The 27,495-nt window shown below is 36.6% G+C and overlaps 1 protein-coding gene across 1 annotated transcript; it reads left to right on the forward strand.

Moving 5' to 3' along the window:
- Positions 1 to 4,292: 4,292 nt before the first annotated feature.
- On the forward strand, positions 4,293 to 27,476 carry CLEC2A (C-type lectin domain family 2 member A). The gene is made up of 5 exons (XM_023192338.2): positions 4,293 to 4,387; positions 10,310 to 10,396; positions 17,944 to 18,110; positions 24,259 to 24,362; positions 27,362 to 27,476. The coding sequence occupies exons 1-5, from the start codon at positions 4,333 to 4,335 to the stop codon at positions 27,474 to 27,476; spliced, it is 528 nt and encodes a 175-aa protein (XP_023048106.1). The 5' UTR covers positions 4,293 to 4,332.
- Positions 27,477 to 27,495: the final 19 nt, after the last annotated feature.

A 27,495-nucleotide genomic window follows, 5' to 3' on the forward strand; every position in this document is an offset into this window, starting at 1 on the left:
ATGCCATACAAGAGCATTCACCTTTTAGAAATGTTTTACTGAAGGTCACACATACACACACACACAGACGCTGATCAAGTTGGGGAATTCCCTGAAGCATACAGGTAATGGCATTTATTCTGGCAAGAACTGTGCAAATTGTTACAAGAAAGTTAAGGGATGGCAAGTATGAACAATTTTATTTCAACAGATGCAGGAAGCAGTTGAAATATGGCTTCCCAACATCTGGGGCTTGCATACTTGGTCATCTGGAAACCAGATTGGATCAGTTACACATGGAAAGGAATAACTTATTGCCAGACCACATTTCTATATTAAAAGAAGTCTCCATTACTAGGTTCTTTTTCAAAAGACACCAAATAGACCAGGGAGTTACTAAAAAATGCAAGGGGGTTGTGAGAAAGCAAGTCATACTATGAATAGGACCTCACCTTATGAGTTGCCTCTCTAGCAAAATCAACTGCAGAAAGGAAAGACACTATCTGTTAAATGAAAGGTAATAAATGGAATTCTCGGGAGGACACAAATACCTCCTGAAATCCTGTAACTCAGCAGGGTACAGATGAGACACGCCCTCTGTAGATACAGCGAGCAACTACCAGTGTGACTCTGAGTGTCTGTTTCCTGTCTCTGCATTGAAGCACCAAAAGCAAAGACTGATTCCAGGCTGAAGCAAATACGTTGTTTTATCTGTTAATGAAAACAGGGAGCTCAAACTAGGGAAAGGTATAAAAAGGGCCCTTTGAATTTCCTGACTAATCCCTGCAGGTACATGAAAACATGTTTAAATAAACAGGATTATTTCCGTTTATAATACAAGGAGGCCAGTTGGTTGAGAGTATTACATAGGTAATTGACGAGGATTTGGTTAGCCAATGGATGTAATGTGGCTAACATGGAGTAAACAGACAGTACCCAGTGCCTATACCTGAACACATTGGGAAACATGCGGTATTTATTATTTGAGCAAAGACCTCTAGCAGGCTTAAACTCTTTGGACAAAAAGCTAATGTCAAATACTGAACAAAGGTGGCTCACGCCTGTAATCCCAGCACTTTGGGAGGCCGAGGCGGGTGGATCACGAGGTCAGGAGATCCAGACCATCCTGGCGAACACGGTGAAACCCCGTCTCTACTAAAAATACAAAAAATTAGCCGGACATGGTGGCGGGTGCCTGTAGTCCCAGCTACTCCGGAGGCTGAGGCAGGAGAATGGCGTGAACCCGGGAGGCGGAGCTTGCAGTGAGCTGAGATCCGGCCACTGCACTCCAGGCTGGGCGACAGAGCGAGACTCCGTATCAAAAAAAAGACAAAAAAACAAAAAAGCAAACAAACAAAAAAACAAATACTGAACAAAGGAAGTTGCTAGAGGAGTGTCTTACTCATTTATTCTGAAAATCCTTGTAGGATTTTTGGGATCTCACTTTAGTACTTCCTATCTTCTGTAATTTGGTGTGAAAACTTCAATTTCCACATCTACACATATAAGCACTCACATAGACACATTTACTGAAATATAGACGCCTGTATTCATATATTCTAGAACACACAAATACCTGCCTATTTATACACTCTAAATACACATATACACATATATGCATATGCCACATATTTAGACATATATAAACATACATTAATATATTTACATGTATATGCACATACATGTGCATATAAAATACATATATAGTGTCTTTACATAGTAAATATATAGTATATTTATATAGTAAATATATACAGTATATTTACTATATAAAATATATATAGTAAAAAACTGGAGTGGCTATATCTACTAGAAGATAAAGTAGACTTCCATAGAAGGCACATTACTATGGATAAAGAAGCACATTTCATAATGATAAATAGATCAATTCATCAAGAGAACATAATGATAATTGTGTGTGCATCTAGTAAGAGAGATTTAAAATACAAGAAACAAAAACTGAATTGAAAGGAGAGGTAGACAAACACAATTATAATTGGGAATTTCAACCACCTTCTGCCAGTTATTAATAGAATAATTAGAGAGTAAGTTATAGAAGAAGGCTGAACAACACTATTAACCAAACTTTCATTAGATACTTATGAAACAGCCATCCAACAATAGCAGAGTTTACTTCTTTTATCAAGTTCATGCAAAAAATTCAAGACAGACCATACCTGGGTCGCAAAAAAGATTAAATAAGTGTCGAAGAATTTAAAAAATGAAAGTATTCCTTTAATCACAACAGAATCAAACTAGGAACTGGTAACCCACATTGTATCTGGAAAATCCCCACATATTTAGAATATAAAAACAGACCCCAAATTAATGCATAGGAAAAAGAAGAAATTACAAGGAAAATTATGAAATATTTTGAACTGAATGTAAATGTGAACACAACCTTGTTTTGTGGGATGAAGCTAAAAGAGCGCATAGGAGGAAATGGAGAACAATGCAATGCTAATATTAGAAATGAAGAAAAGCCTTAAGTTAATCTAGGCTTCTATATTTAAAAAGAAAAACAAGAGAGAACTAAATCTAATGTAAAAAAGAGTGAAGTGAAAACAATGAAATAAAAATGAGAAAACTGAAAGAGAAAATTAATGGAAACAATACCTGGTGTTTTGGAAAGATCAGCTTTTATCCAGTTCAAAGCTGGATAAACATCTAGCCAGATCAGTAAACTAAGGATAGAAGGAAACTTTCTCAAGCTGATAAACAGCATCTTCAAAACCCTACACCTAGCATACCTTACAGACAAGATAATGGTTTTCTAGAACTAAGACTGGAGACATTGCAGGAATAGGAAATCTTCCCCTTTTATTCCACATTTATGCTGGTGCTAGAGGTAAAATAAGGCAAGAAAAAGAAAGAAAAGAAATACTTATTAGAAAAGAAGTAAAATGGCCTTTATTCACCGTGGCGTAAACACCTCTGCAGGAAATCCTAAGGAATCTAAGAAACAGATAATAGAACAAATAAGTGAATAGTTCAGCAAAGTCTGAAGATGCAAAGTCAATAAACAAAAGTAAATTACATTCATACATCCTAACAACAGACAATTGGAATTGTTTTTTTTTGAGATGGAGTCTCGCTCTGTTACCCAGGCTGGAGTGGCACGATCTCGGTTCTCTGCAACCTCCTCCTCCCGGTTTCACACCATTCTCCTGCCTCAGCCTCCGGAGTAGCTGGGACTACAGGTGCCCACCACCACACCGGGCTAATTTTTTTTATTTTTGTAGTAGAGACGGGGTTTCGTCATGTTAGCCAGGATGGTCTTGATCTCCTGACTTCGTGAACCGCCCACTTTGGCCTCTGAAAGTGCTGGGATTACAGGCATGAGTCAGTGTGTCTAGCCAGACAACTGAAAATTTAAGTTCAGTCTGGGAACTTAATTCAATTTCTGGGAATTTATCCAAGAGAAAACTTGCCCATACAAAAGTGCTTGTTTACAGCAGTTTCATACGTAATAGTCACACCCTAGAAGCAAAAGTCCATCAACTAGTGATGGAACAGATAATTTCTGTTATAACATACAATAGGAATACTACTAGGAAATAAAAGGGAATGAACTATTTACCTGCCCAACAACTTGAGTGAATCTCAAAAGCATTATAAATGAAATAAGCCAGAGACAAGACACCACATATTATATAATATAGTGTAAATATCTATAAAATTCCATGAAAGGGGCTGGCCGTGGTGGCTCACACCTGTAATCCCAGGACTTTGGGTGATGGAAGTCAGAGGATCACTTAAGCCCAGGAGTTCGAGACAAGTCTGGACAATATAATGAGACCTAGTCTCTACAAAAAATAAAATTAGCAGGGCATGATGGTGCTCAACTTGTAGTCCCAGCTATTTGGGTGGCTAGGGCAGGAGGATTGCTTGAGCCAAGGAGGTCAAGGTTGCAGTGGGCCAAGTTTTCCCCACTGTACTCCAGCCTGGGCAACACAGTGAGACCCTGTCTCCAAAAAAAAAAATTGTCATGAAAGGAAAAACTATGTTGGTATAAAGCAAATTAATGCTTGCCAGGATCCAGGGTCAGGAAAGATAGTGATTACAAAAGGAAAAAAAGAAAGATGATGGAAACGTTCCATAGCATGGTTGTTGCGGTGTTTACGTGATTGACTTTATGATCCTTTTGTTAAGAATGAGTTAATTTTTAAATTCCTTCCCTAAACTAACAAGTCTGCCTACTTTTATCTTTGATCTAGAATCAGTACTAATTTTTTCCATTTGGATTGGGCAAGAGCCTCTTTTGACTGAAGCTTGCTCAGCACCTAAGTAAGTGATGTACATAAAAGACCTTTTAGTCCTCTCCTGCTGATCTCCATCAGTTAGCACCTCCCCATGATTAATCCAGAGCTGCGGTATGGCAGACCTGATGGCTTCATACGTCGGACAAGTAAGTTTTACAGAGTGAATGAGAACGAAGTAAAGGAAAGATAAAACAAAATACAGGACAGCTTAAAAATGTGAACTCTTTACTTACGGTGAAAGTCTACTAAAGTGAGGCATGGGGAAGCACTTTTGGAGGATTGTGGAAGCCTCCTAGGGCATGTAGAGTTTTATGTCTGCAAGAGAGGGTATAAGCTTGTGTGTAGGAAGGTTTTGGGGGAGAATTGTATGGTACGTGTATTATATCTCAATAAGGATGTTTTTAAAATGTACTTTCACAGGAAAAAAATTGCTTAACACTTTTATACAGAATAAAAAGCAAATGCTTCACTCTGGAAGGAGGCTTGACGATTGTGACTTAATGAGACTGAAAAGAACTTTTCAAAAAGTGTAAGATTCAGCTAAGGCTAACAATGGAGTTGGTTTTCAGTGGATTGAAACATAAACAAACCAATAAATAAAAACAAGGTACACATACAAACACCCTCCATTCACAATAGTTCAGAGGGTTTATGTTAAAGAAAACAAATGAATTGTATGCCAAATGGCTGGAATAGGAAGCCTGCCAAAACTTTAAGATAAAGACAGTGAAGAGATAAAAAGTAAAATCTTGAAATCGGTTACGGACTCCAGCTGAAACCTCTGTTAAAGTTTACTGGTATGAATTCCCAGGACAACTGGGATAATTCTCTTAATAATAATAATAAGTAAGCGTGATACTCTTAAAGTTTGAAGACATCTCAGTAGCTACCTAATAAAATTTTTCATTTACCGTGCCATTTCTAGCTATAGCATTTCTGGCAGCCTATACTAGAATGTTTTTAGTGATAACATCTCTCAGTCTTAGAAGACTTTCCATTTTAATTTAGGGACGTTCTAATTAGAAGTTTCTTTAGGGTAAGGTTAAATTTACCTCCTTGTATATTCTAACTATCGGTCATAGTTACAAACTCTTGATCTATGCAAACTTTATGATAAATTTTTAAAAAATTATCCTAAATTTTATACAACTGGACATTAGTATTACAAAAAGAAATAAGATTCCATTCCTTTATCCAAATAAATTAGTCAGGCTTGTCTGGGTAACAGATTTAAGAGTTTAGAGAGTATAAAGTGGAAGAAAATTTGTCTCATTGCATAATGAAAAGAGGCAAAATATGAAGTACTGTGAAGAATTTACTGAAAGATTATGAGAAAACCAGTCTGCAGGAATCATTAGAACATCTATTCTGAGAATTTAATTAAAGCATAATAAAAATGTTCCAAAAGAAAAGAAATAAAATGAAGAAGAGCCAAGAATGCAATAAAAACCAAGTGAAAATAATAGTTATAGAAATATAATCTTTGAAATAAGGAACATTTTGAGGAGTTAATTAGTAGAATGGATGCTGATTAAGAATGAATAAGACCTAGGAAATGCTATTATAAACATGACAGAAAAGAAAACAGTTAGAAAATATAAAATAAAAGCTGAGAGATATGAAAAATAGAAGTAGAAATGCTACCTTCTAGATAACAAGAATCTGAAATGGAGAGAGAGAGAAAAAGAATAGTGGGTAGGAAATATTTGAAGAAATAATATTCCAACTTCTAAAATTAATAAAAGCCAAACACCTCAGATTGAAACTTCAGAAGTGTGCAAACAAATAGATAAGAAAAAACATGTATCTTGGCACAATAGAGTGAAATAAAAATATACAAAATAAAAAATAGAGGTAACAGGAGATGTTAATGAAAAAGAGAAGAAATGAGAAGGATAACAAATCAAATGGTGGCTATTAGAAAAGACTACAGAACAAGATGTCTAAAAGTTTGCAGAAGAAGATACATTAAACAAAATGTCAAAAAAGTACAAATAATCACAAAAACCACAAATACTATAATTTAATAAAACATTATGGAAGTAATTCATCAATCATTATGGGGCAAACTCTGTTCTCTTAAAAATTCATATATTGAAGCTCTAACCCCCTCTACCTCAGAATGTGACCTGGTTTGGTGATAGTGTCTCTACCACGTTAAAATTAGGTCGATAGGGTGGGCCCTAATTTAATATTACTGGTGTTCTCATAAAAAAGGAAAATTTAGAGACAGACCCATTTACAGGGAGAATGCCATCTTCAAGCCGAGGAGAACAGCCTGGAACAGATTCTTTCCTTACAGGACTCATAAGGAACCCATCCTACCAGCATCTTAATTTCAGACTTCTTGTCTCCAGAACTGTATGACAATGCATTCCTTTTAATTTTAGCCGCCCAGTTTGTGACAACGTATTAGGGCAGACCTAGCAAACTAAAACATTAATGCATTTATAAATATAAGAAAAAGAACAGGGAGGTCTAAAAAATATAAAATACCAAAATGCAATGAGAATAAATAATTATAGAACTACAGAAATTAAAAATAAATAAATTTAAAAGGCAACTAAAATAGAGTAATCTACTGATCTTTCAAGAAATGGCTAATTTTTGTATTGGACATCTTGCTTCAAAAAATAGCAAAATGAGAAATTTACCCCAATTTAATAGACTTTTTGATTTCCAAACAAGGTCAGAACAAGACAATAAGAAACAGACTCATCTTCTTATGAAATTAGAAATAGAAATCCCAAGAAAATATTTATTTACTATATACAACAAAGCAGTTAAAAATTCATATTTAAGTGGCTTTATCTTAGGAGTGCTTTGATATCAGAACAGCAGTGCAAGCTACCCCATTAAAAATTTTTGAAAGTCCACACGATTATTCAATAAGTATATTTGATAACAACAAGAAAACATTTGACAGCATTCAATGTGTGAGATAAGTTCCTCTTAAGAAACTAGGAATAGAAAAATTCTTTGTTAAATTGCTAATGTTGTATGTTAAATTTATACAGCATTTTTACAGTGCTTAATAATGAAAATTTAAACATTCCGTTTAAGATTAAAAACAAGAAAAAATGTTCACTGTAACTACTACCGTTTAGCAATAGTGTAGTATAATGCTAAAGGTAGCCAGGGATACAAGAAAACAAAGGGAATTATAAGGAAAAGGATTGCAATGGAAGAGTTGTATCTGCAATATTTTCAAATAATTTGATTATATAAAAATAAATACCAACAGAATCAACTAGAAAATTATTAGAAATAATACCAGGGTTCAACAAGGTTACTTAAAAGTGCACATTTAACAAATCAATACTATTTCGGTATACTAGAAGTGTTGTTTTTATTTAGTTTTTTTTCAGCTTTTTTTTGCTGTCACTGTGAGAATGGTAGGGATGACTTCCAATCTATTGCAAATATCGCACGCCAGAGCAGGAATGAAGGACATGTATTTTAATTAAAAATAAAAACTGCTAAAGAGTTTTCCAAAACACTTATACATTTTTGTACTTCAACCAGTGGTATATGTGTTTTGGGTGGTCTATATCCTGCTAACACTTGATACTGTCAGTCTTTTTCATTTTAACAGTACAAGTGACAAGTAGTCATATTCCACTGTAGTTTTATTTTGCATTTTGCTTGTGACTAATAATATGGAACATCTTTTATGTCCTTATTGGTCACTTGCGTGTATTCTTTTGTAAGTATTTGTTCAATACTTTGGTTCATTTTTTTAATCAATTTGTTTGTACTATATCTCTAAATTACAGACCTTTTAATATTGTCGATACTAGTCTTTCTAGTTGCATACATGTATTGCAACTATTTTCTCCCAGTCTGTAACTTGCATATTTATATTCACAACAGTGTCTTGTATTTTAAAATGGGCAATTTTAAATTTCTTTCTTTCTTTTCTTTTTTTTTTTTTAAGACAGAACCTCACTCTGTTGCCCAGGCTGGAGTGCAGTAGCACATTTCTGATCACTGCAGCCTCTGCCTCCTGGGTTCAAGTATTCTCTTGCCTCAACCTCCCAAGTAGCTGGGATTACAGGTGCCTGCCTCCTTGCCTGGCTAATTTTTTGTATTTTTAGTAGAGAAGGGGTCTCACCATGTTGGCCAGGCTGGTCTCAAATTCTTGACCTCAGGTGATCCACCCACCTTGGCCTCCCAAAGTGCTGGGATTACAGGCATGAGCCACTGTGCCCTGCACTTAAATTTCAATTAAATTCAATTTATTATTTTCTTTTAATTTTACACTGTACTTTCTCTTCTCTCTCTAAGACATCTTTACTAATTCTCATGGTCACAAACAATTTATTTTATGTGTTTTAGAAATGTTATGGTTTCAAGTTTTGTGTTCAGGTCAACGATATGTCTTAAATACATTTTGTAAAATGATCTTGTAGTACAGTAAAGTCTTTTTTTCTCAGTTGTTTCAGTACCATTTGTGTAAGACGTGGCTTTGCCCATAAATTACTCTTTTGAGTGTCTGAAATTTGTGCATTGATTTTTGTCTTTTCCTCTTCCTTGTTCTTCATTTCTCCCTAATCTTGAAAAAAAAAAAAAAAAAACACACACATTTTGTATTTTCTATCTTTAGCTATTGTTTCTCTTGATATAAGATAAATTACCAAACTCTTCTTCTTATCAAACATTCTCTTTGTAAACATCTTAGAATCTGGCTTCTCTCAATCTCTTCTTGAAATTACTTTGTTGCACATTATCTGTAGTCTGGTGATCATGAAAACTAATAACTTAGTTTTCATTCAGTAAGGCTGCTTTAAGCTCTGAAGAAAGAGAGAAAGCTTATGACTTCTTTTTAAATTTTTCTTTCTTCGAGTCCTGTTTTCTAATACTTAAACATAGGTTTGTATATGTACATGTATATATACATACATATAAAGCATATAAAGCATATATATGCATATAGGCATGCATACATATATGTATATATAATCTGTGTTTATGCACATATGTACTATATGCACATATAGTCATGCACCGCAGAACAATGTTTTGGTCAATGACAGATTGCATAATGACAATCGTCCCATGAGATTACAGTGAAGCTGCCCTGTAAAGATGTACCATTTTTGATCTCTTATATGGTATTTTCAGTGTACCTTTTCTGTGTTCAGATGCAAGTATTTAGCATTGTGTTATAATTGTCTGCAGTAATTAGTACAAGAACATGCTATCCAGGTTTGTAGTCTAGGAGCAACAGTCTGTAATATATAGCCTAGGTGTTAGTAGGCTATACTGTCTAAGTTTGTGTAAGTACATTCTATGATGTTCCCACAATGACACAATCACCTACAGGCACATTTCTCAAAATATCTCTCCATTGTTAAGCTATGCATGACTGTACACACACACACATACACACACACACACATTCTTCCTAGATTGTTTCTACATCTACTAATGATATATCAGCTACAATTACTTTATCATTAATAGAATTATTATTTGTTCTTAACCTCACAGCATTTCCATGAGTGTCAAATCCTGAGTCCTCTCTAATTTTTTTTGCTTACCACAAATAAATAAATTACTACTTTTATCTTGAATATTCTCTTGCTGAAACACATTGTTTCTTTCCTCCATGGCTTAAAGAATAAAGAAAAAATATATCTCTCATTTAAGGTCTTCTGTCATGACCTTATGACTCCTTTCTTTCCTGTCTTCAATTCTACTGCCTTATATATCTGTTATAAACATTTGTTCTAATCATGGACCTTTTGATGATCTTTATGCTTTTTCATTACAATCCCCCATTCAAACTATTTCTACCTTTTGAGTAATCTTTCCTTTCTTTCCTCATTCCCGCAAGACTAAGTGATTCCTCCACTCACCACTCTCTCCAGCTGAACAGCTATAGCAATCATTTTTTGGTACTTATCTTCCTTGTACTTTGTGATGGTTTGCTATCCTTTGTTATTTTGAGATGTATATACTTGATTGAGGGTTTCCCGATTAACAATTATAGGAGAGGAATACACTAGTAATAATATCCAGTGCTTATTCAGAAATTTTATAATATGTGTTGATTTAATTTGCAGTTTGCAACTTTAAACCAAACTGGAAGATTTGCCTTTGTGTGTGCTTCGTGATTATTATTATTTTTGCAGCTTGCATTATTATGATAGGTGAGTGGTTTAATTCATACATTTTCTGTGGTTCTTCACACCTGACAGGTCCATGTATATCTCAAGTTTAACTCCAAATCTCCCAGATCTAGAGTGACTAAAGAGTTTTGTAGACACCTGTCCTCAAGTTTTTACCAGTTCAACAGTTTTTACCATAATCCTTGCCTCTCCCCAAAACACTCTCAGTTTTATGATAGAATTATGTTCTTGACTTTATAGTCCTTGATGCTTAAGAAAACTAATCTTAAAATCTTAGATGACCACCAGATGGCAACAGCAATAGCTATGTTACTGAAATGCCAGGGGTTCCGTCTAGGTCCCATTGCTCATGGCACAGAAAGCCAATCCCGGAGACAATGACTATTGCCAGGGAAATAGAATTTTTGAGTGGTGTCAACAGGGAGAATGGGAGATCAGTCTCAAATTCGCCTACCCAACTGACTAAAATTAGGGGTTCATATAGCAGGAAAGAAAGGTAACTATTTGTGAGAAAACAAGAATTAGGGAAAGATAACGAGGATGTTAGGCCTGATCAACAGGAATTAGGGAGGGATAGGGAAGAAGAGTCGGTCAACAGGGAACAGGTGGTCGGTGAGGCAATCACGATGGTGGAGTCCGTGGTCCGGAAGTGGTGATCTGGTGACTTTCAGTTTCCTGTTACTATCTGGGAGGCCTAAAGGTCAGATGCCCAAAGAAGGAACTCAAATAAGACAAATTTAAGTTTCAAGTTTTAAAACTAGGAGGATCAATGTCTATATTTATTAAAAAACAAACAAACAAACAAAAAACCCCACATAAACATCAGTTCTATGGGCTTGTTACAGATAATTTTCTTTTTAAGAGTTTGTGAATTAGTGAGCTAATGTTAAATATACTATACTCTGTTTTTTTGTGTTTAATCCTCATTAGGCTACGATACAGGTACCGGAAAATCCACTTACAGACAAAAAATATACAGGATACAATAAGTAAGTTGCTTCTCACAAATTACATTCCAGACCTAGGATCAAAAACCTTGGCTGTATAACTCTAATGCTTGATAAATTTTAAAAATCATGCAGCTCGACCTTCATAATTGTAGCATTCCTTTAATTTCTTTTTAATCAAGAGTAAGTTATGTCACTAATTGTTTGTTCTATAAAACATTTATTTATTTCTATTAGCTGGGAGGCAAAATTTTACCTCTACCCTCTCAGGGTTTTTCTGCTGGGCCTGAGAATGAAATTGGTGCAAAACACATCAACTTGAGCAAAGCACATGTGTTTAGTTAATACAGGTTTGACGTGACATGCATGTCTTCCTTATGGAAGCCTAAGATGCAGGTAGAGTTGAACACTTATATATTGAATTCAACAAATGGTAATAAATTATTAAAATGTGGCAACACAGGGGCTTGATCTAGGGTAATTACTTGGGTGGAAAAGTGACCAGAAAGACAAATGTTAAATTAACAAATGTTGTTTGTACATATTTCCTTTGGCCTCAACTACCTATCCTTGATTATAAGAATGTTACTTTCCCTCTGGCATAGAGAGGACATCTTTCACATAGGTATTTTATCTCCTGCTTATAAGAAAAAGAAGGAAGTTCAGAGTGTTTTCTCTTGCATCTGCTGTTTTAAAAGTGCCTTTAACTCAAAAGAGTCTATATGCCAGAGTCTATATGCCAGAGTGACATATTTTGGGGCATCATGTTCTGAACTCCTTCACTATCATATTAAGTTAAATGAAAAAAAATTAAGAAATAATGGCATATGTGACCTGTTGGCAAGACTGTCTCATTGGAGTTGCAATATTTGTAAAAATGAAGTTAAATTTCCTCGGTTCTATGGGTTTATTTGGTGAAAAAGATCCAAAGGTAGAATTTAAGTCCTGAGCCATGGCCAAATAGTCCCCAGCACTTGATTTTTCATATGCATCGTTTGCTTAATTTAGCACTTAAATTTTGCTAAGTAGCACTGCTGTTTGTTTTGCTTTGTTTGCTTTGTTTTGTTTTCCTTTGGTTTGGTTTGATGTGGATGGGTTTGGTTTTAGTCATTCTCAAAAACGCTGATTGTCTTGTTTATAGTCTCTTCTGTCAGTGTAGTCTTAGAGCTTAATGTTATTGCTGTTTAAACATCTGGAAGTTAAATGTAGACAAAAGTTTCTACAAGGAGTTTTTATATTCATTTAATCATTGATTAAAAAGAGCAGAAAGACAAAAGAAGACATTTATGTGTCCAGTAAACATATGAAAAAAAAGCTCATCATCACTGGTCAGTAGAGAAGTGCAAATCAAAACCACATGAGATACCAACTCAGGCCAGTTAGAATGGCGATCATTAAAAAGTCAGGAAACAACAGATGCTGGCAAGGCTGTGGAGAAATAGGAACACGTTTACACTGTTGGTGGGACTGTAAATTAGTTCAACTATCGTGGAAGACTGTGTGGCAACTCCTCAAGGATCTAGAATCAGAAACACAATTGATCCACCAATCCCATTACTGGGTATATACCCAAAGGTTTATAAATCATTCTACTACAAAGACACATGCACACATATGTCTACTGCAGCACAATTTACAATGGCAAAGACTTGGAACCAAGTCAAATGCACATCAATGATAGACTGAATAAAGAAAATGTGGCAAATAAACACCATGGAACACTTTGCAGCCATTAAAAAGAATGAGTTCATGTCCTATGCAGGGACATGGATGAAACCAGAAGCCATCATCTTCAGCAAACTAATACAGGAACAGAAAACCAAAAACTGCATGTTCTCACTCATAAGTGGGAGTTGAACAATAAGAACCCATAGACGCAGGGATGGGAGTCTCACACACTGACACCTGTCAGGGCCTGACAGAATGAGTAAGTTGTCTCTGACAAATGCTGCATTCCAGACCTAGGATCAAAAAACTTGTCTGTATAACTCTAATGCTTGATAAATTTTAAAAACCATGCAGCTCGACCTCCATAATTGTAGCATTCCTTTAATTTCTTTTTAATCAAGAGTAAAGTTATGTCACTAATAGTTATTCTATAACATTTATTTATTAATTAGCATCTGGAGGCAAAATTTTACCTGTACCCTCTCAGGGTTTTTTGTTTTTGTTTTTGTTTTTGTTTTTGTTTTTGTTTTTGCTGGGCCTGAGGATGAAACTGGCACAAGACACATCAACTTGAGCAAAGCGCATGCATTTATTTAATGTAAGTTTGATATGACATGTATGTCTTCCTTATGAAAGCCGAAAGATGCAGTAAGAGTTGAACACTTATATACTGATTTAAACAAAGGGTAATGAATTGTGAAAACGTGACAAGTCAAAGGGGCTAGATCTAGGGTAGTTAATTAGGTGGAAAAGTGACCAGAAGGATAAATGTTAAATTAACAAATGCTGTTTGTACACATTTTCTTTGGCCTCAACTACCAATCCTTCATTATAAGAATGTTACTTTCCTTCTGGTGTAAAGAGGATATTTTCATGTAGGTCGTATTTCATGTCCTGCTTATAAGAAAGAGAAGGAAGTCTAGAGTGTTTTGTCTTGCATCTGCTGTTTTAAAAGTGCCTTTAACTCCAGAGTCTGTATGCCAGAATGACATATTTCAGTTCTGAAATCCTTTACTATCATATTAAGTTTCGTGAAAAAAACAATGAAATAATGGCATATGTGACCTGTTGCAAGACCGTCTCATGAAAGTTGCAATATGTGTAAAAATGAAGTTGTTACATTTCCTCTGGCTACAATGGGTTTATTTTGTGAAAAGCATCCAAAGGTAGAATTTAATTCCTGAGCCATGTCCAAAGAGTCCCCAGCACTTGATTTTCCATATGCATGCTATACTTAATTTAGCACTTACATTTGGCTAAGTAGCACTGCTGTTTGTTTTGTTTTCATTAGGTTTGATTTGGTTTGGTTTGGTTTGATGTGGATGGGTTTGGTTTTGGTCATTCTCAACAATACTGATTGTCTTCTTGTTTACGGTCTCTTCTGTCAGTAGTCTTAGAGCTTAATGTTATTGCTGTCTAAACATCTGAAAGTTAAATACAGACAAGAGTATCTACAAGAAGTTTTTATATTCATTTTTTTATTGATTAAAAAGAGCAAACAGACAAAAGAAGGTATTTATGCGCCCAGTAAACATATGAAAAAAGCTCATCATCACTGGTCAGTAGAAAAGAGCAATTCAAAACCACATAGATACCATCTCAGGCCAGTCAGAATGGTGATTATTTACAAGTCAGGAAACAAGAGATGCTGGCAAGGCAGTGGAGAAACAGGAACACTTTTACACTGCTGGTGGGACTGTAAATGAGTTCAACCATTGTGGAAGACAGTGTGGCGATTCCTAAAGGATCAAGGACCAGAAACACCATTTGACCCAGCAATCCCATTACTAGGTATATATCCAAAGGTTTATAAATCATTCTACTATATAGACACACACACACGTATGTTTACTGCAGCAGTATTTACAATAGCAAAGTCTTGAAACCAAGTCAAATGCACATCAATGATAGACTGGATAAAGAAAATGTGGCATATACACAACACGGAACACTATGCAGCCATAAAAGAGAATGAGTTCATGTCCTTTGTAGGGACATGGATGAAACTGGAAGCCATCATCTTTAGCAAACTAACACAGGAACAGAAAACCAAACACCACATGTTCTCACTCATAAATTGGAATTGAGCAGTGAGAATACGTGGACATAGGGAGGGGAACATCCACACCAGGGCCTTTCGGAGCCTGACAGAATGATTAAGTTGCCACTCACAAATAATTCATTCCAGATCTAGAACAGAAAAGCTTCTCTGTGTAACTTTAATGCTTGAAAAATTTTAAAAACCATGCAGCTCTACCTCCATAATTGTAGCATTCCTTTAATTTCTTCTTAATCAAGAGTAAGTTATGTCACTTAGAGTTATTCTATGAAACATTTATTTATTTCTATTACTTGGGAGGCAGAATTTTACCTCTACCCTCTGAGGGTTTTTCTACTGGGCCTGAGAATGAAATTAGCACAAGACACATCAACTAGAGCAAAGCACGTGTGTTTACTAAATATAAGTTTGATGAGACATGTATATCTTCCTTATAAAAGCCTAAAGATGCAGTTAGAGTTGAACACTTATATACTGAATTAAACAAAGGGTAATAAATTATGAAAATGTGGCAAGATAAAGGGACTTGATCTAGGGTAAATAATTGGGTGGAAAAGTGACCAGAAAGATAAATGCTAAATTAACAAATGTTATCTGTACACATTTCCTTTGACCTCAGTTACCTATCCTTGATTATAAGAAAGTTACTTTCCTTCTGGTATAGAAAGGACATCCTCCGTGTAGTTATTTTATCTCCTGCTTATAAGAAAAAGAAGGAAGTTCAGAGTGTTTTCTCTTGCATCTGCTGTTTTAAAAGTGCCTTTAACTCCAAAGAGTTTATATGCCAGAGTGACAGATTTCAGTTCTGAAATCCTTTGGTGTCGTATTGTTTCATGAAAAACAATGAATTAATGTCATATGTGACCTGTTGCCAGACTGTCTAGTTAAAGTTGCAATATGCGTAAACATGAAGTTGTTACATTTCCTCTAGCTACTATGGATTTCTTTTGTAAAAAGGATCTAAAGGTAGAATTTAATTCCTGAGCCATGGCCAAATAGTCTCCAGCACTTAATTTTCCATGTGCATGGTATGCTTAATTTAGCACTTAAATTTGGCTAGGTAGCACTGTTTGTTTTGTTATGTTTTGGTTTGGTGTGGTTGGTTTTGTTTGATGTGGATGGGTCTGGTTTCGGTCATTCTCAAGAATACTTAGTTTTCTTGTTTATAGTCTTTTCTGTCAGTGTATTCTTAAAGGTTAATGTTATTGCTGTCTATGGAAGTTAAATATAGACAAGAGTTTCTACAAGAAGTTTTTATATCATTTATTCACTGATTAAAAAGAGCAGAAAGACAAAAGAAGACATTTGTGTGTCCAGTAAACATATGAAAACAAGCTCATCATCACTGGTCAGTAGAGAAGTGCAAATCAAATCCACATGAGATACCATCTCAGACTAGTCAGAATGGTGATTTTTAACAAGTCAGGAAACAACAGATGCTGGCAAGACAGTGGAGAAATAAGAACACTTTTACACTGTTGGTGGGACTGTAAATTAGTTCAACCATCGTGGAAGACAGTGTGGTGATTCCTCAAGGTTATAGAACCAGAAATACCATTTGACCCGGCAATCCCATTACTGGGTATATATCCAAAGGATTATAAATCATTCTGCTACAAAGACACACACACACATATGTTTACTGCAGCAGTATTTACAATAGCAAAGACATGGAACCTAGTCAAATGCGCATCAATGATAGACTGGATAAAGAAAATGTGGCATATATACACCATGGAACACTATGCAGCCATAAAAGAGAATGAGTTCATGTCCTTTGCAGGGACATGGATGAAGCTGGAAGCCATCATCTTCAGCAAACTAACACAGGAACAGGAAACCAAACACCGCATGTTCTCACTCATAAGTGGGAGTTGGACAATGAGAATTCATGGACACAGGGAGGGGAGCATCACACACTGGGGCCTGTCAGGGGGTAGGGGGCAAGGAGAGCTAGATCATTAGGACAAATATCTAATGCATGTGGGGCTTAAAACCTAGATGACGGGTTGATAGGTGCAGCAAACCACCATGGCACATGTATATCTATGTAACAAACCTGCACATTATTCATATTTATCCCAGAACTTAAAGTTTAAATTAAAAAAAAAAAAAAGAGCAGAGAGAGGTAGAGGGAGTTGAAACACATTATATTGCATATGCTGTGTAATAGCATGTATCCACTTCTGAGCACTACAATAAACAATAATAATAACTCATGATGAAGTAGGGAGTGCAGCCTTTGGAGTCTGCCCTAAATTTGAGCATTTACTTGACTCTTTACTACTTACATTAATTTATTCAAACATGTGGAATGCATGGACTTGTCTTATTCTAAATATTTAGCACCTAAATAAAACCATGAGACGGTAAATCTCCAACCAATGTGCTTTTCATTATTGTTCCATATTCTTCAGCACTGGATGTTAATGAAATGAAACAAATGTTTCACTCATTCTCATGTTTCACTTATGTGTTGTCCGTTATGGCAAATTTCACTTTCCTAGCTTGGGTGTTTTCATAGGTAAAGGAAAGCCTCCATTTCTTATCCTAACCTTTGAAGCATAAATTACATGCAGACCTCCAATCTACCTTGATTGCGTAACTTATAGCTAAATTCTGTGCATTGTTTTTGCCAGGATGTCAGTACAGATTATGAGAAGCTAGTGGTTCCATTTCTCAAAATAGAAGGCAGGAAAATAGATAAAATATGTATTGCTTGATCACTAAATGATCTTGCTTACAGACGGAGTAAATTAATTCATCCTCATTCTAGGGGTGAAGCTAACTTACAGGCCTCAAACCACGGGAGCAAAAAGTAAAATTAATACACAGAAGGAGTAGAAACACTTTTTAACTTGTGCTTTATCTGATCATTTCTTTCTTTTTTTCAGTCAAATGGCCAAAATGTGATAAACGTGTGGCATGTTCAGGGGACTGGCTTGCAGTGAGAAAGAAGTGTTTCTACTTTTCTGATGATACCAGAAATTGGACAGCCAGTAAAATATTTTGCAGTTTGCAGAAATCAGAACTTGCTCAGATTGATACACAAAAAGATATGGTAAGAAAATAGAAAAGTCTTCAGTAATTTCAGAGATTGTTTGTATAAAGACAAAATAAAAACAATAAGAGCTAATACTATTATACAATTTATCCTTGAACAACATAGATTTGAATGGTGTGGGTTCACTTATGCATGGATTTTCTTCCCTCTCCCACCCTTGAGAGGACAGCCAGAGCAACCACTCCTCTTCTTCCCCCTCTTCAGCCTACTCAATATGAAAACGAGGATGAAGACGTTTATGATGCCTCACCTCCACTTAACGAATAGTAAATATGTTTTCTCTTTCTTACGATTTTCTTTTTTTCTTTTCTTTTTTTTTTTTTGAGATGGGGTCTCGCTCTGCCGCCCAGGCTGGAGTACAGTGGTGGGATCTTGGCTTACTGCAAGCTCCGCCTCCCGGGTTCACGCCATTCTCCTGCCTCAGCCTCCCGAGTAGCTGGGACTACAGGCACCTGCCACCTCGCCCGGTTAATTTTTTGTATTTTTAGTAGAGACGAGGTTTCACCGGGTTAGCCAGGATGGTCTCGATCTCCTGACCTTGTGATCCTCCCGCCTCGGCCTCCCAAAGTGCTGGGATTACAGGCGTGAGCCACCGCGCCCGGCCCAATTTTCTTAATAACATCTTCTTTTCTCTAGATACCTTTATGGTAAGAGTACAGTACATAATTCAAATAACATAAAAATATGTGTTAATTTACTTTTATGTTATCAGTAAGACTTCCAGTCAACAGTAGGCTACTAGTGGCTAAGTTTTCTGTTTTTGTTTTTTGCTTGTTTGTTTTTAAGACAGGGTTCTCATTCTGTCGTCTAGGCTGGAGTGCAGTGATACAATCTCAGCTCACTGCAGTCTTGAACTCCTCGGCTCAAGCAATCCTCCCACCTCAGCCTCCTGAGTAGCTAGGACTACAGGTGCACACCACCTTGCCTGGCTAATTTTGTTTATTTTTTGTAGAGATGAGGTCTCACTGTGTTGCCCAGGCTGGTCTCAAACTGGGATCAAGCAATCCTACTGCTTCAGCTTCCCAAAGTGCTAGAATTAGCATGAGCTACTGTTGCCCAGCGTGGTTAACTTTTGAGGAGTCAAAAGTTATATACAGTCTTTTGATGGTACAGGGAGTCAGTGCCCCTAACTGCCACATTGAATCAACTGTATATGACAATAGGTGCTAAACAGTGTTCTAAGCACTGAAACTATAAAAACTCATGTAATCTACTAACACCCATGAAGGAGTTATATAACTCTTCCTGCTTTAAAGATGAGGAAAGTTAGTCACAGAAATGTTATATAACCCAGTCAACGATACAGCCATAAGTTTTTGAACTGGGATTTGAACCCAGGCAAGATGACTAGTAATGCCATGTCCTTTACCACAATGCATGCTGTTTATGTATCTAAATGTCTTCATTAAATGTTCTTAGATTATTAAGTCGATTATTTTTTAACGCTTTTCAATTTGCATTCTACCAAGCATAGACAGAAAAAATTAAAATAAAAAAATACAGCTCTTGGAATTTAGAGACAAAGATATGAAGAAAATATGTGCCCTTTGAAGAAGCAAGTGAATTAATGGAAGTAAAGAGGGCAAAGAGGGAGACATGTGGACTCTCGGGACATAGAATAAGAAAATATATTAGTTTTTAAAGAAAAGCTGGGGGTTGGGGACTGGCCAAGATGGCCAACTAGAAGTAGCTGGTGTGTCACATCGGGGCCTATCATGGGGAGGGGGGAGGGGGGAGGGATTGCATTGGGAGTTATACCTGATATAAATGACGAATTGATGGGTGCTGACGAGTTGATGGGTGCAGCACACCAACATGGCACAAGTATACATATGTAACAAACCTGCACGTTATGCACATGTACCCTAGAACTTAAAGTATAATAATAAATAAATAAATGAATAAATAATAAATAAAAGAGGAAGTAGCTGGTGTGCAAGGCTTTCGCAGAGAGGAACTGAAGGTGTGAGTAAATACAGAACTTTGAACTGAAACATCCAGGGTACACGCAATGGAACTAATCAAGGAAACAACTTAATCCATGGACAATGGAGAAAAGCAAGGCAGGTCGATGGCCAACCTGGGAGTGACATGGAGTCAGGGGAACCTCCCCTTGCCCAGGGAAGTTGTGAGTGAATGTGCAACCCCTGGAACCCATGCTGCTCCCATGGATCTTTGCAACCCTCAGGTTGGGAGATCCCCTTGTGAACCAACTCCACCAGGGCCTTCAGTCTGACACACGGAGCTAAGCAGAGCCTCAGGAGAGCAACTGCTCAGGCACATACAGAGACCAGGGAGCCTTAGATAGCCAGGCCTTCCAGGCTTCCCAGCAAAAGTAGTTGCAACTCCAGCAAAGAGGGAGGTCAGACCCCCATACACGTCCCTAGCAAAGGGGCTGAATCCAGGGGGCTCAGCAGTGACATTCTGTAGGACCCTCTTCCATGGCAACTCACAGGATAGGACCTGCTGGCTTGGAGTTCTAGTCAGCCATCAATAACAGCATTGCACCTCCCTGAAACAGCTCCTAGAGGGAGATGTGGGCCACTATCTTTGCTCTTTAGGTGACTTAGCCATCCAGCCTTCAGGGTTTGGAGAGTCCAAGTTGACCAGGGGCGGAAGTGGCACCCCGGCACAGCACAGCTGCTCTACAAAAAAGTGGCCAGACTGCTCTTGTAAGTGGGTACCCAATCCCATTCCTCCTCACTTTACAGGATCTCCAACCAGAGTCTTTAGCCGCCTCCTACAGGTATGTTTGGGCCAGTAATAGGTGTGTACCTCCCTGACACAGAGCTCACAGAGGGAGGGGCAGGCCACCCTCTTTGGTGTTTTGCCGGCTTCACTGTTAGTACCTACAGGGATCAGAAAATCTGAGGTGAATAGGGACTGTAGATGGCCGCCAGCATACCACGGCAGGCGTGTGATAAAGTGGCCAGACCGTTACATGGGTGCCCATCTCCTTGTCTCCTCACCAGGAGGGTCCTCCAGGCCTAGGCCTCCAGCCCCACCTCGCAAGAGCTACTGAGCCAGTAGCAGCTCTGGAATGTCCTAGACAGAGCCTCCAGAGGCAACTGAAAACCTCTCTGCCACTGCCTAAGCACTGGAACTGCCCTTGCTGCCCTCAGACTAATGAAGGAGCCAAGACCCTAAGTCTCTCATCCACATCTCCAACAAGTTGCAGGAGAGGAGGCCAGTCCATCTCCACAGGCTCTGACTGCCCACTTTGCTCATCACCAGACATGAAACCCCCAGCTTGGGCCCACAGCACAGACCCTCCATCCTAGGCTGATTGCACTGAATGATTGCTTAGTTGCATCTCTCTGGAGTGAAGCTCCAGGAGAAAAGCAAAAGACCATTGGCCTTAACCACTACTAAGGTCTCTTCCATTGCTGCCTCCAAGTTGGGGAAGAAACAGACACTTTGATAACCCAAGAGCTGCAGTGGGCAGCCTAAGAGTGCTAAGCCGCAATCTACAGCCAGCACTCAAGAGGGAGAGAAACCCACATTTTCAGGACATTGAGAGAGAACAGAGCTGCAACTGTGAGGAAACATAAGGGAGCCACACAATCCAACAAGAGTCTCCCAACTGACAAATATGTCCAAGCGCCACCTACTGGATCACACCTCAAAGCTTCAACACCAAAAATGTCTCACTAACATAATCCCCTCTAAAACCAAAGACAAGAAATCACCTTCAAATAAAGACCCTGCCCAAAGTTTCAGCCCTATGAAAACATACAGAAAAGAGGTCTATTGACTGTACTAAATATACACTGCAGGTAAAGTAACACCCACATGCAGTGATGACGGAGAATTAATGCAAGAACTCCAGTAACTGAAATAGCCAAAGTGTCATATGTTCTCCAAACAACTGCACCAGTTCTCCAACAAGAGTTCTTAACCAGGCTGAACTGGCTGGAATGACAGAAATCCAATGCTATTCCTATCAAACTACCAATGACATTCTTCACATAACTAGAAAGAAAAAACTATTTTAAAATTCATATGGAATCATTAAAGAACCCAAATAGCCAAGGCTAAGCAAAAAGAATAAAGCTAGAAGCATCATGTTAACTGACTGCAAACTATACTGCAGGGCTACAGTAACCAAAACAGCATGGTACTGGTTACAAAAACAGGTAGTGGTACACATAGACCAATGGAACAGAGTAGAGAGCCCAGAAATAAGGCCACACACCTATGACCATCTGATCTTTGACAAAGCTGACAAAAAGAAGCAATAGGAAAAGAACTCCATATTTAATCAATTGTGCTGGAATAACTGGCTAGCTATATGCAAAAGATTGAAGCAAGACTCCTTCCTTATATCATATACAAAAGTCAACTCAGGATGGATTAAAGACCTAAATGTAAAACCCCAAACTATGAAAAGTTTAGAAGAAAACCTAGGCCATACCATCCTGGACATTGAACCAGGCAAATTTCATGACAAAGACAACAAAAGCATTGGTAAAAAAAAATGCAAAACTTGACAAATGGTATCTAATTAAACTTAAGAGTTTCTGCACAGCAAAAGAAACTATTAACACAGTAAACAGGGGCAAACTACAGAATGTGCAAGCTCGGCATCTGCTGAAAGTCTAATATCGACATCTATAAGGAACTTACACAAATTTACAAGAGAAAAACAACCCTACTAAAATTGGTCAAAGGACATAAACAGACACTTTTTAAAAGAAGACATACATGCCACCAACAAACATATGAAAAAAAGCTCAACATCACAACAAGATATCATCTCACACCAGTCAGAATGGATATTATTACAAAGTCCCAAACTATAGATGCTAGCGAGGTTACAGAGAAAAGAGAACACTTATACACTGCTGGTGTGAGTGAAAATAAGTTCTGCCATTGTGGAAAGCAGTGTGGCAATTCCTCAAAGAGCTAAAAGCAGAACTACAGTGGTTGCAGTGGTGTTTACATGATTGATTTATGATTCTTTTGTTATGGATGAGTTAATTTTTAAATGTCTTTTCTAAACTAATCAGTCTGTCTACTTTTATATTTGATCTAAAGTTAGTACTGACAGTTTCTATTTGGATTGGGTAAGACTCGCTTTTAATTAGTAAATTGTTCGTTTAAGACAGAAGTTTGTTCAGTGCCTATGTAAATGATGTACATAAAAAACTTTCCAGTTCTCTCCTATTGATCTCAATTAGCATACTGCCATAAATAACCCAGAACCATGTGATGGCAGATACGGCAGATATAACTATTGGTTAAGGGGCTTAATACTTGAGTGATGAAATAATCTGTAAAACAAACCTTCATGACACAAGTCTACCTGTGTAACAAACCTTCACATATACCCCTAAAGTAAAAGTTAAAAGAATAAAAAACTAATGAAAAGGTTTGTCACTTAATAGCAAAAATCCAATAGAGGAGTGACTAAACCCATCATTTAATAGATTTCATTGCAGTAACTTATATTCATATAGAAGTTAGTGTTATCTCTGATTATATAAAAAAATACAGTATCAGTGGCATTCATACTGTAGTATCTAATCAAATCACCAGATTTTCCTATTCTCATAGTACTTATACTTTCCATTAAACTACTGCCCCTGCTTCCCTTTTTTATGATTTTAGGAAAGGTGCCTGTGCACACAAAAAATATATATGAGCATTAGTTCTCTGTCATCCTTGAAGATGATGCTGTATCAGATCTCATAGAACCTGCTTAGGTCCTATATTGTCATCTAGGCAAATTTAACATCAAATTAATTTATAGCCTATGTCATTCACTCTGTGACTAGAACATATGAATGGTTTAGGAATTTGAACTTGAAGGAAATAAAGTTAAATATGATTTTTTCATTAATTTCTCTCTTGAGACATGGAAGTTACCTTTAAAGATAATCAGAGTGTAGCTCAGAGTGTCAATGACTTGATTGTAGCCCAACTATTTGGAGATACTTAAGATGCAAAAAAGCAAAATGAAAATCATTCTGATAAAACTAACCCAAATATCAACATCTGTGTGTGCCGTTTGTTGTTATAGAAGCATCAGGGAAGACAAATTAGAATGTGAATCCTAAAAGATAGAATAATTGGGGTGGGAAGCATGTTCAGCAATGTGCTGTAACATATTAAGTAATCGCTGATTCCCTTTGCTTTGTGAAAGGAATTTTTGAAGAGGTATGCAGGAACTGATATGCACTGGATTGGACTAAGCAGGAAACAAGGAGATTCTTGGAAATGGACAAATGGCACCACATTCAATGATTGGTGAGTTTCCAATGTATTAGGAATGTTCTTATTCTGGTGTCTCTTATGAAAAATTTTAAAGCATTTTGAGTTGTATTATTATGAACAAATCTTTCTATTTTCTATGTGTAATTAACTTTTCAGTCTCCAATCTATGACGTATGCCCGATCACATTGAAGCACACCCTAGAGCAACCCGTTTCCTTCTCACCTTGTTAAATAACACACAGTGAAATTTTCCATTTTTATTTTTATTTGTTATTTTATCTTTATTGTCAAGCTCTTGCTTGATAATTAGTGCTCTTTGGCTAATTCAAATTTAATTATTCTGCAAATTTTAAGTCAAAACTCATGTGTTACTTGTACTTCTTTCCAACTAAAGTTTCTGTAAGATTTCTTTGTCTTTAAAGAGTTAAAGACTTTATAGTTGTCTTTAACATTTCAAATGCCCACCACAATGAATACTATTTATTTTTATTTATTTATTGCTTATTTTATTTATTTTTATTTCTGTTAGCATTTCCTGGGTGGGTTAAAATTGTTAAAAGTATTTCTTGGATTAAAGTGGTTGAGGATTGTGTAGTTGTCTTTCGCTTTCCAAATGTTCATCATGAGCAATATTATATTTATTTTTTAAGTTTTTGTTTATTATTTTAGTTTAAATTTTTATTTATATAACTGTTTCTTTGATACATATGTATCTCTGCCTTATTATTTTAGTAAAGAGATAGATTTAAAAAAGCAACCAATAAAACAAATATTGAAATATGCAAGACAGGACAAATTATAAATAAGGAAAGATTTGGTTATCAACAAGGAAAATTAATAAAAAATATGTATATTTTTTATTTTACTGTAAGTTCCGGAATACAAGTGCAGAATGTGTAGGTTTGTTACATAGGTATGTGTGTGCCATGGTGGATTATTGCACCTATCAATCCATCACCTAGGTTTGAAGCTCCACGTGCATTAGCTATTTGTCCTAATGCTCTTCCTCCCCTTTCCCCCACCCCCTTCTGCCCCCAGTGTGTGTTGTTCCCCTTTTTGTGTCCATGTGTTCTCACTGTTCAACTACCACTTATGAGTGAAAATATTCAGTGTTTGGTTTCCTGTTCCTGTGTTAGTTTGCTGAGGATGATGGTTTCCAGATTCATCCATGTCCCTGCAAAGGTCATGAACTCATTCTTTTTTTATGGCTGAATAGTATTCCATGGTGTATATGTACCATATTTTTTTAAACCAGTCTATCTTTGATTTCCATTTGGGTTGATTCCATGTTTTTGCTATTGTAAATAGTGCTGCAATAAACATATGTGTGCATATGTGTTTATAATAGAATGATTTATATTCCTTTGGGTATATATCCAGTAATGGGATTGCTGGTTTAAATGGTATTTCTGGTTCTAGATCCTTGAGGAATCACCACACTGTCTTCTACAATGGTTGAATTAATTTACATTCCCACCAGCAGTGTGTAAGCATTCTTATCTCTCCACAGCCTCACCAGCATCTATAGTTTTTTGAGTTTGTAATAATTGCCATTCTGACTGGCATGAGATGGTATCTCATTGTGGTTTTGATTTACATTTCTCTAATGGTCAGTGATGTTGAGCTTTTTATTTTGTATGTTTGTTGGCTGCATAAATGTCTTATTTTGGGATTTGGGGAACTGTCTGTTCATATCCTTTGCCTACTTTTTGATATTTATTTTTTCTTATAAATCTATTTAAGTTCCATGTAGATTCTGGATATTAGACTTTTGTCAGATGGGTAGATTGCAAAGATTTTATCCCATCCTGTTAGTTGCTTGTTTACTCTGATGATGGTTTCTTTTGCTGTGCAGAAGCTCTTTAGTTTAATTAGATCCCATTTGTCAATTTTGGCTTTTGTTGCTTTTGACATTTTCATCATGAAGTCTTTGCCCATGCATATGTCCTGAACGATATTGCCTAGGTTTTTTTCTAGGGGTTTTATGGTTTTGGGTTTTACATTTAAGTCTTTAATCCATCTTGAGTTAATTTTTGTATAAGGTGTAAGGAAGGGGTCCAGTTTTAGTTTTCTGTGTATGGATAGCCAGTTTTCCCAGCACCCTTTATTAAAAAGGGAATCCTTTCCCCATTGCTTGTTTTTGTCAGGTTTGTCAAAGTACAGATGGCTGTAGATGTATGGCATTATTTCTGAGGTCTCTGTTCTGTTCCATTGGTCTATATGTCTGTCTTGGCACCAGTACCATGTTGTTTTGGTTACTGCAGCCTTGTAGCATGGTTTGAAGTCAGGTAGCATGATGCCTCCAGCTTTGTTCTTTTTGTTGAGGATTGTCTTGGCTATACAGGCTCTTTTTTGGTTTCATATGAAATTTAAAGTAGTTTTTTTCTAATTCTGTGGAGAACGCCAAAGGTAGTTTGATGGGAATTGCATTGAATCTATAAATTACTTTGGGCAGTATGGCCATTTTCACAATATTGATTCTTTCCATGAGGATGAAATGTAAAAAACAATATTGTCAGCAGTCTCTTAGGTTTCTATTGCAGTGAGTTTCAAAAGTACCAAGCAAATATGAATCTTATTTTTACTCTTTGAAAAAGTACATTTACTAAAATTATGCCAGAAAACTGATATCTTAAAATTCAGGAAGCTTTGAATTTGGCAAACGCTCTCTTTCTTTGCATATAGATAGAAAGAAGAAAGGAAGAAAGGAAGGAAGAACAGAAGCAAGCAAGGAAGGAAGAATAGAAGGAAAGAAGGGTCTTACCTCTGTCTTTGTGTATCTATATGTGTCTATCTGCCTATCTACAAGTTGTTCTAAGTAGGGTTACAGATTTTAACTCCAACAACACTTACGTCCAGTCTTACTTCCCTTAATATGCCAGATATTTTAATGTAGCATATGGTGATGGGTGGGTATATTTTCTGGGAGCTCAGTATTTGGTATAATATATTTAAAATCACTCTATTCTTAATTGTCTTTTTGATTACAACTGTAAGTGGTTCCCAGACTGATTTAGAGTGTTCTTTTTCAGGTTTGAAATTATAGGGAACAGATCCTTTGCTTTCTTGAGTGCTGATGGAGTCCATAGTTCCAGAGGATTTATTGATATCAAGTGGATTTGCAGCAAATCTCAATATTCTTTATAGAGCAGAAAAAACTTGAAAA

This window comes from Piliocolobus tephrosceles, chromosome 10 (genome assembly GCF_002776525.5).
Source record: "Piliocolobus tephrosceles isolate RC106 chromosome 10, ASM277652v3, whole genome shotgun sequence".
Taxonomy (NCBI): domain Eukaryota; kingdom Metazoa; phylum Chordata; class Mammalia; order Primates; family Cercopithecidae; genus Piliocolobus; species Piliocolobus tephrosceles.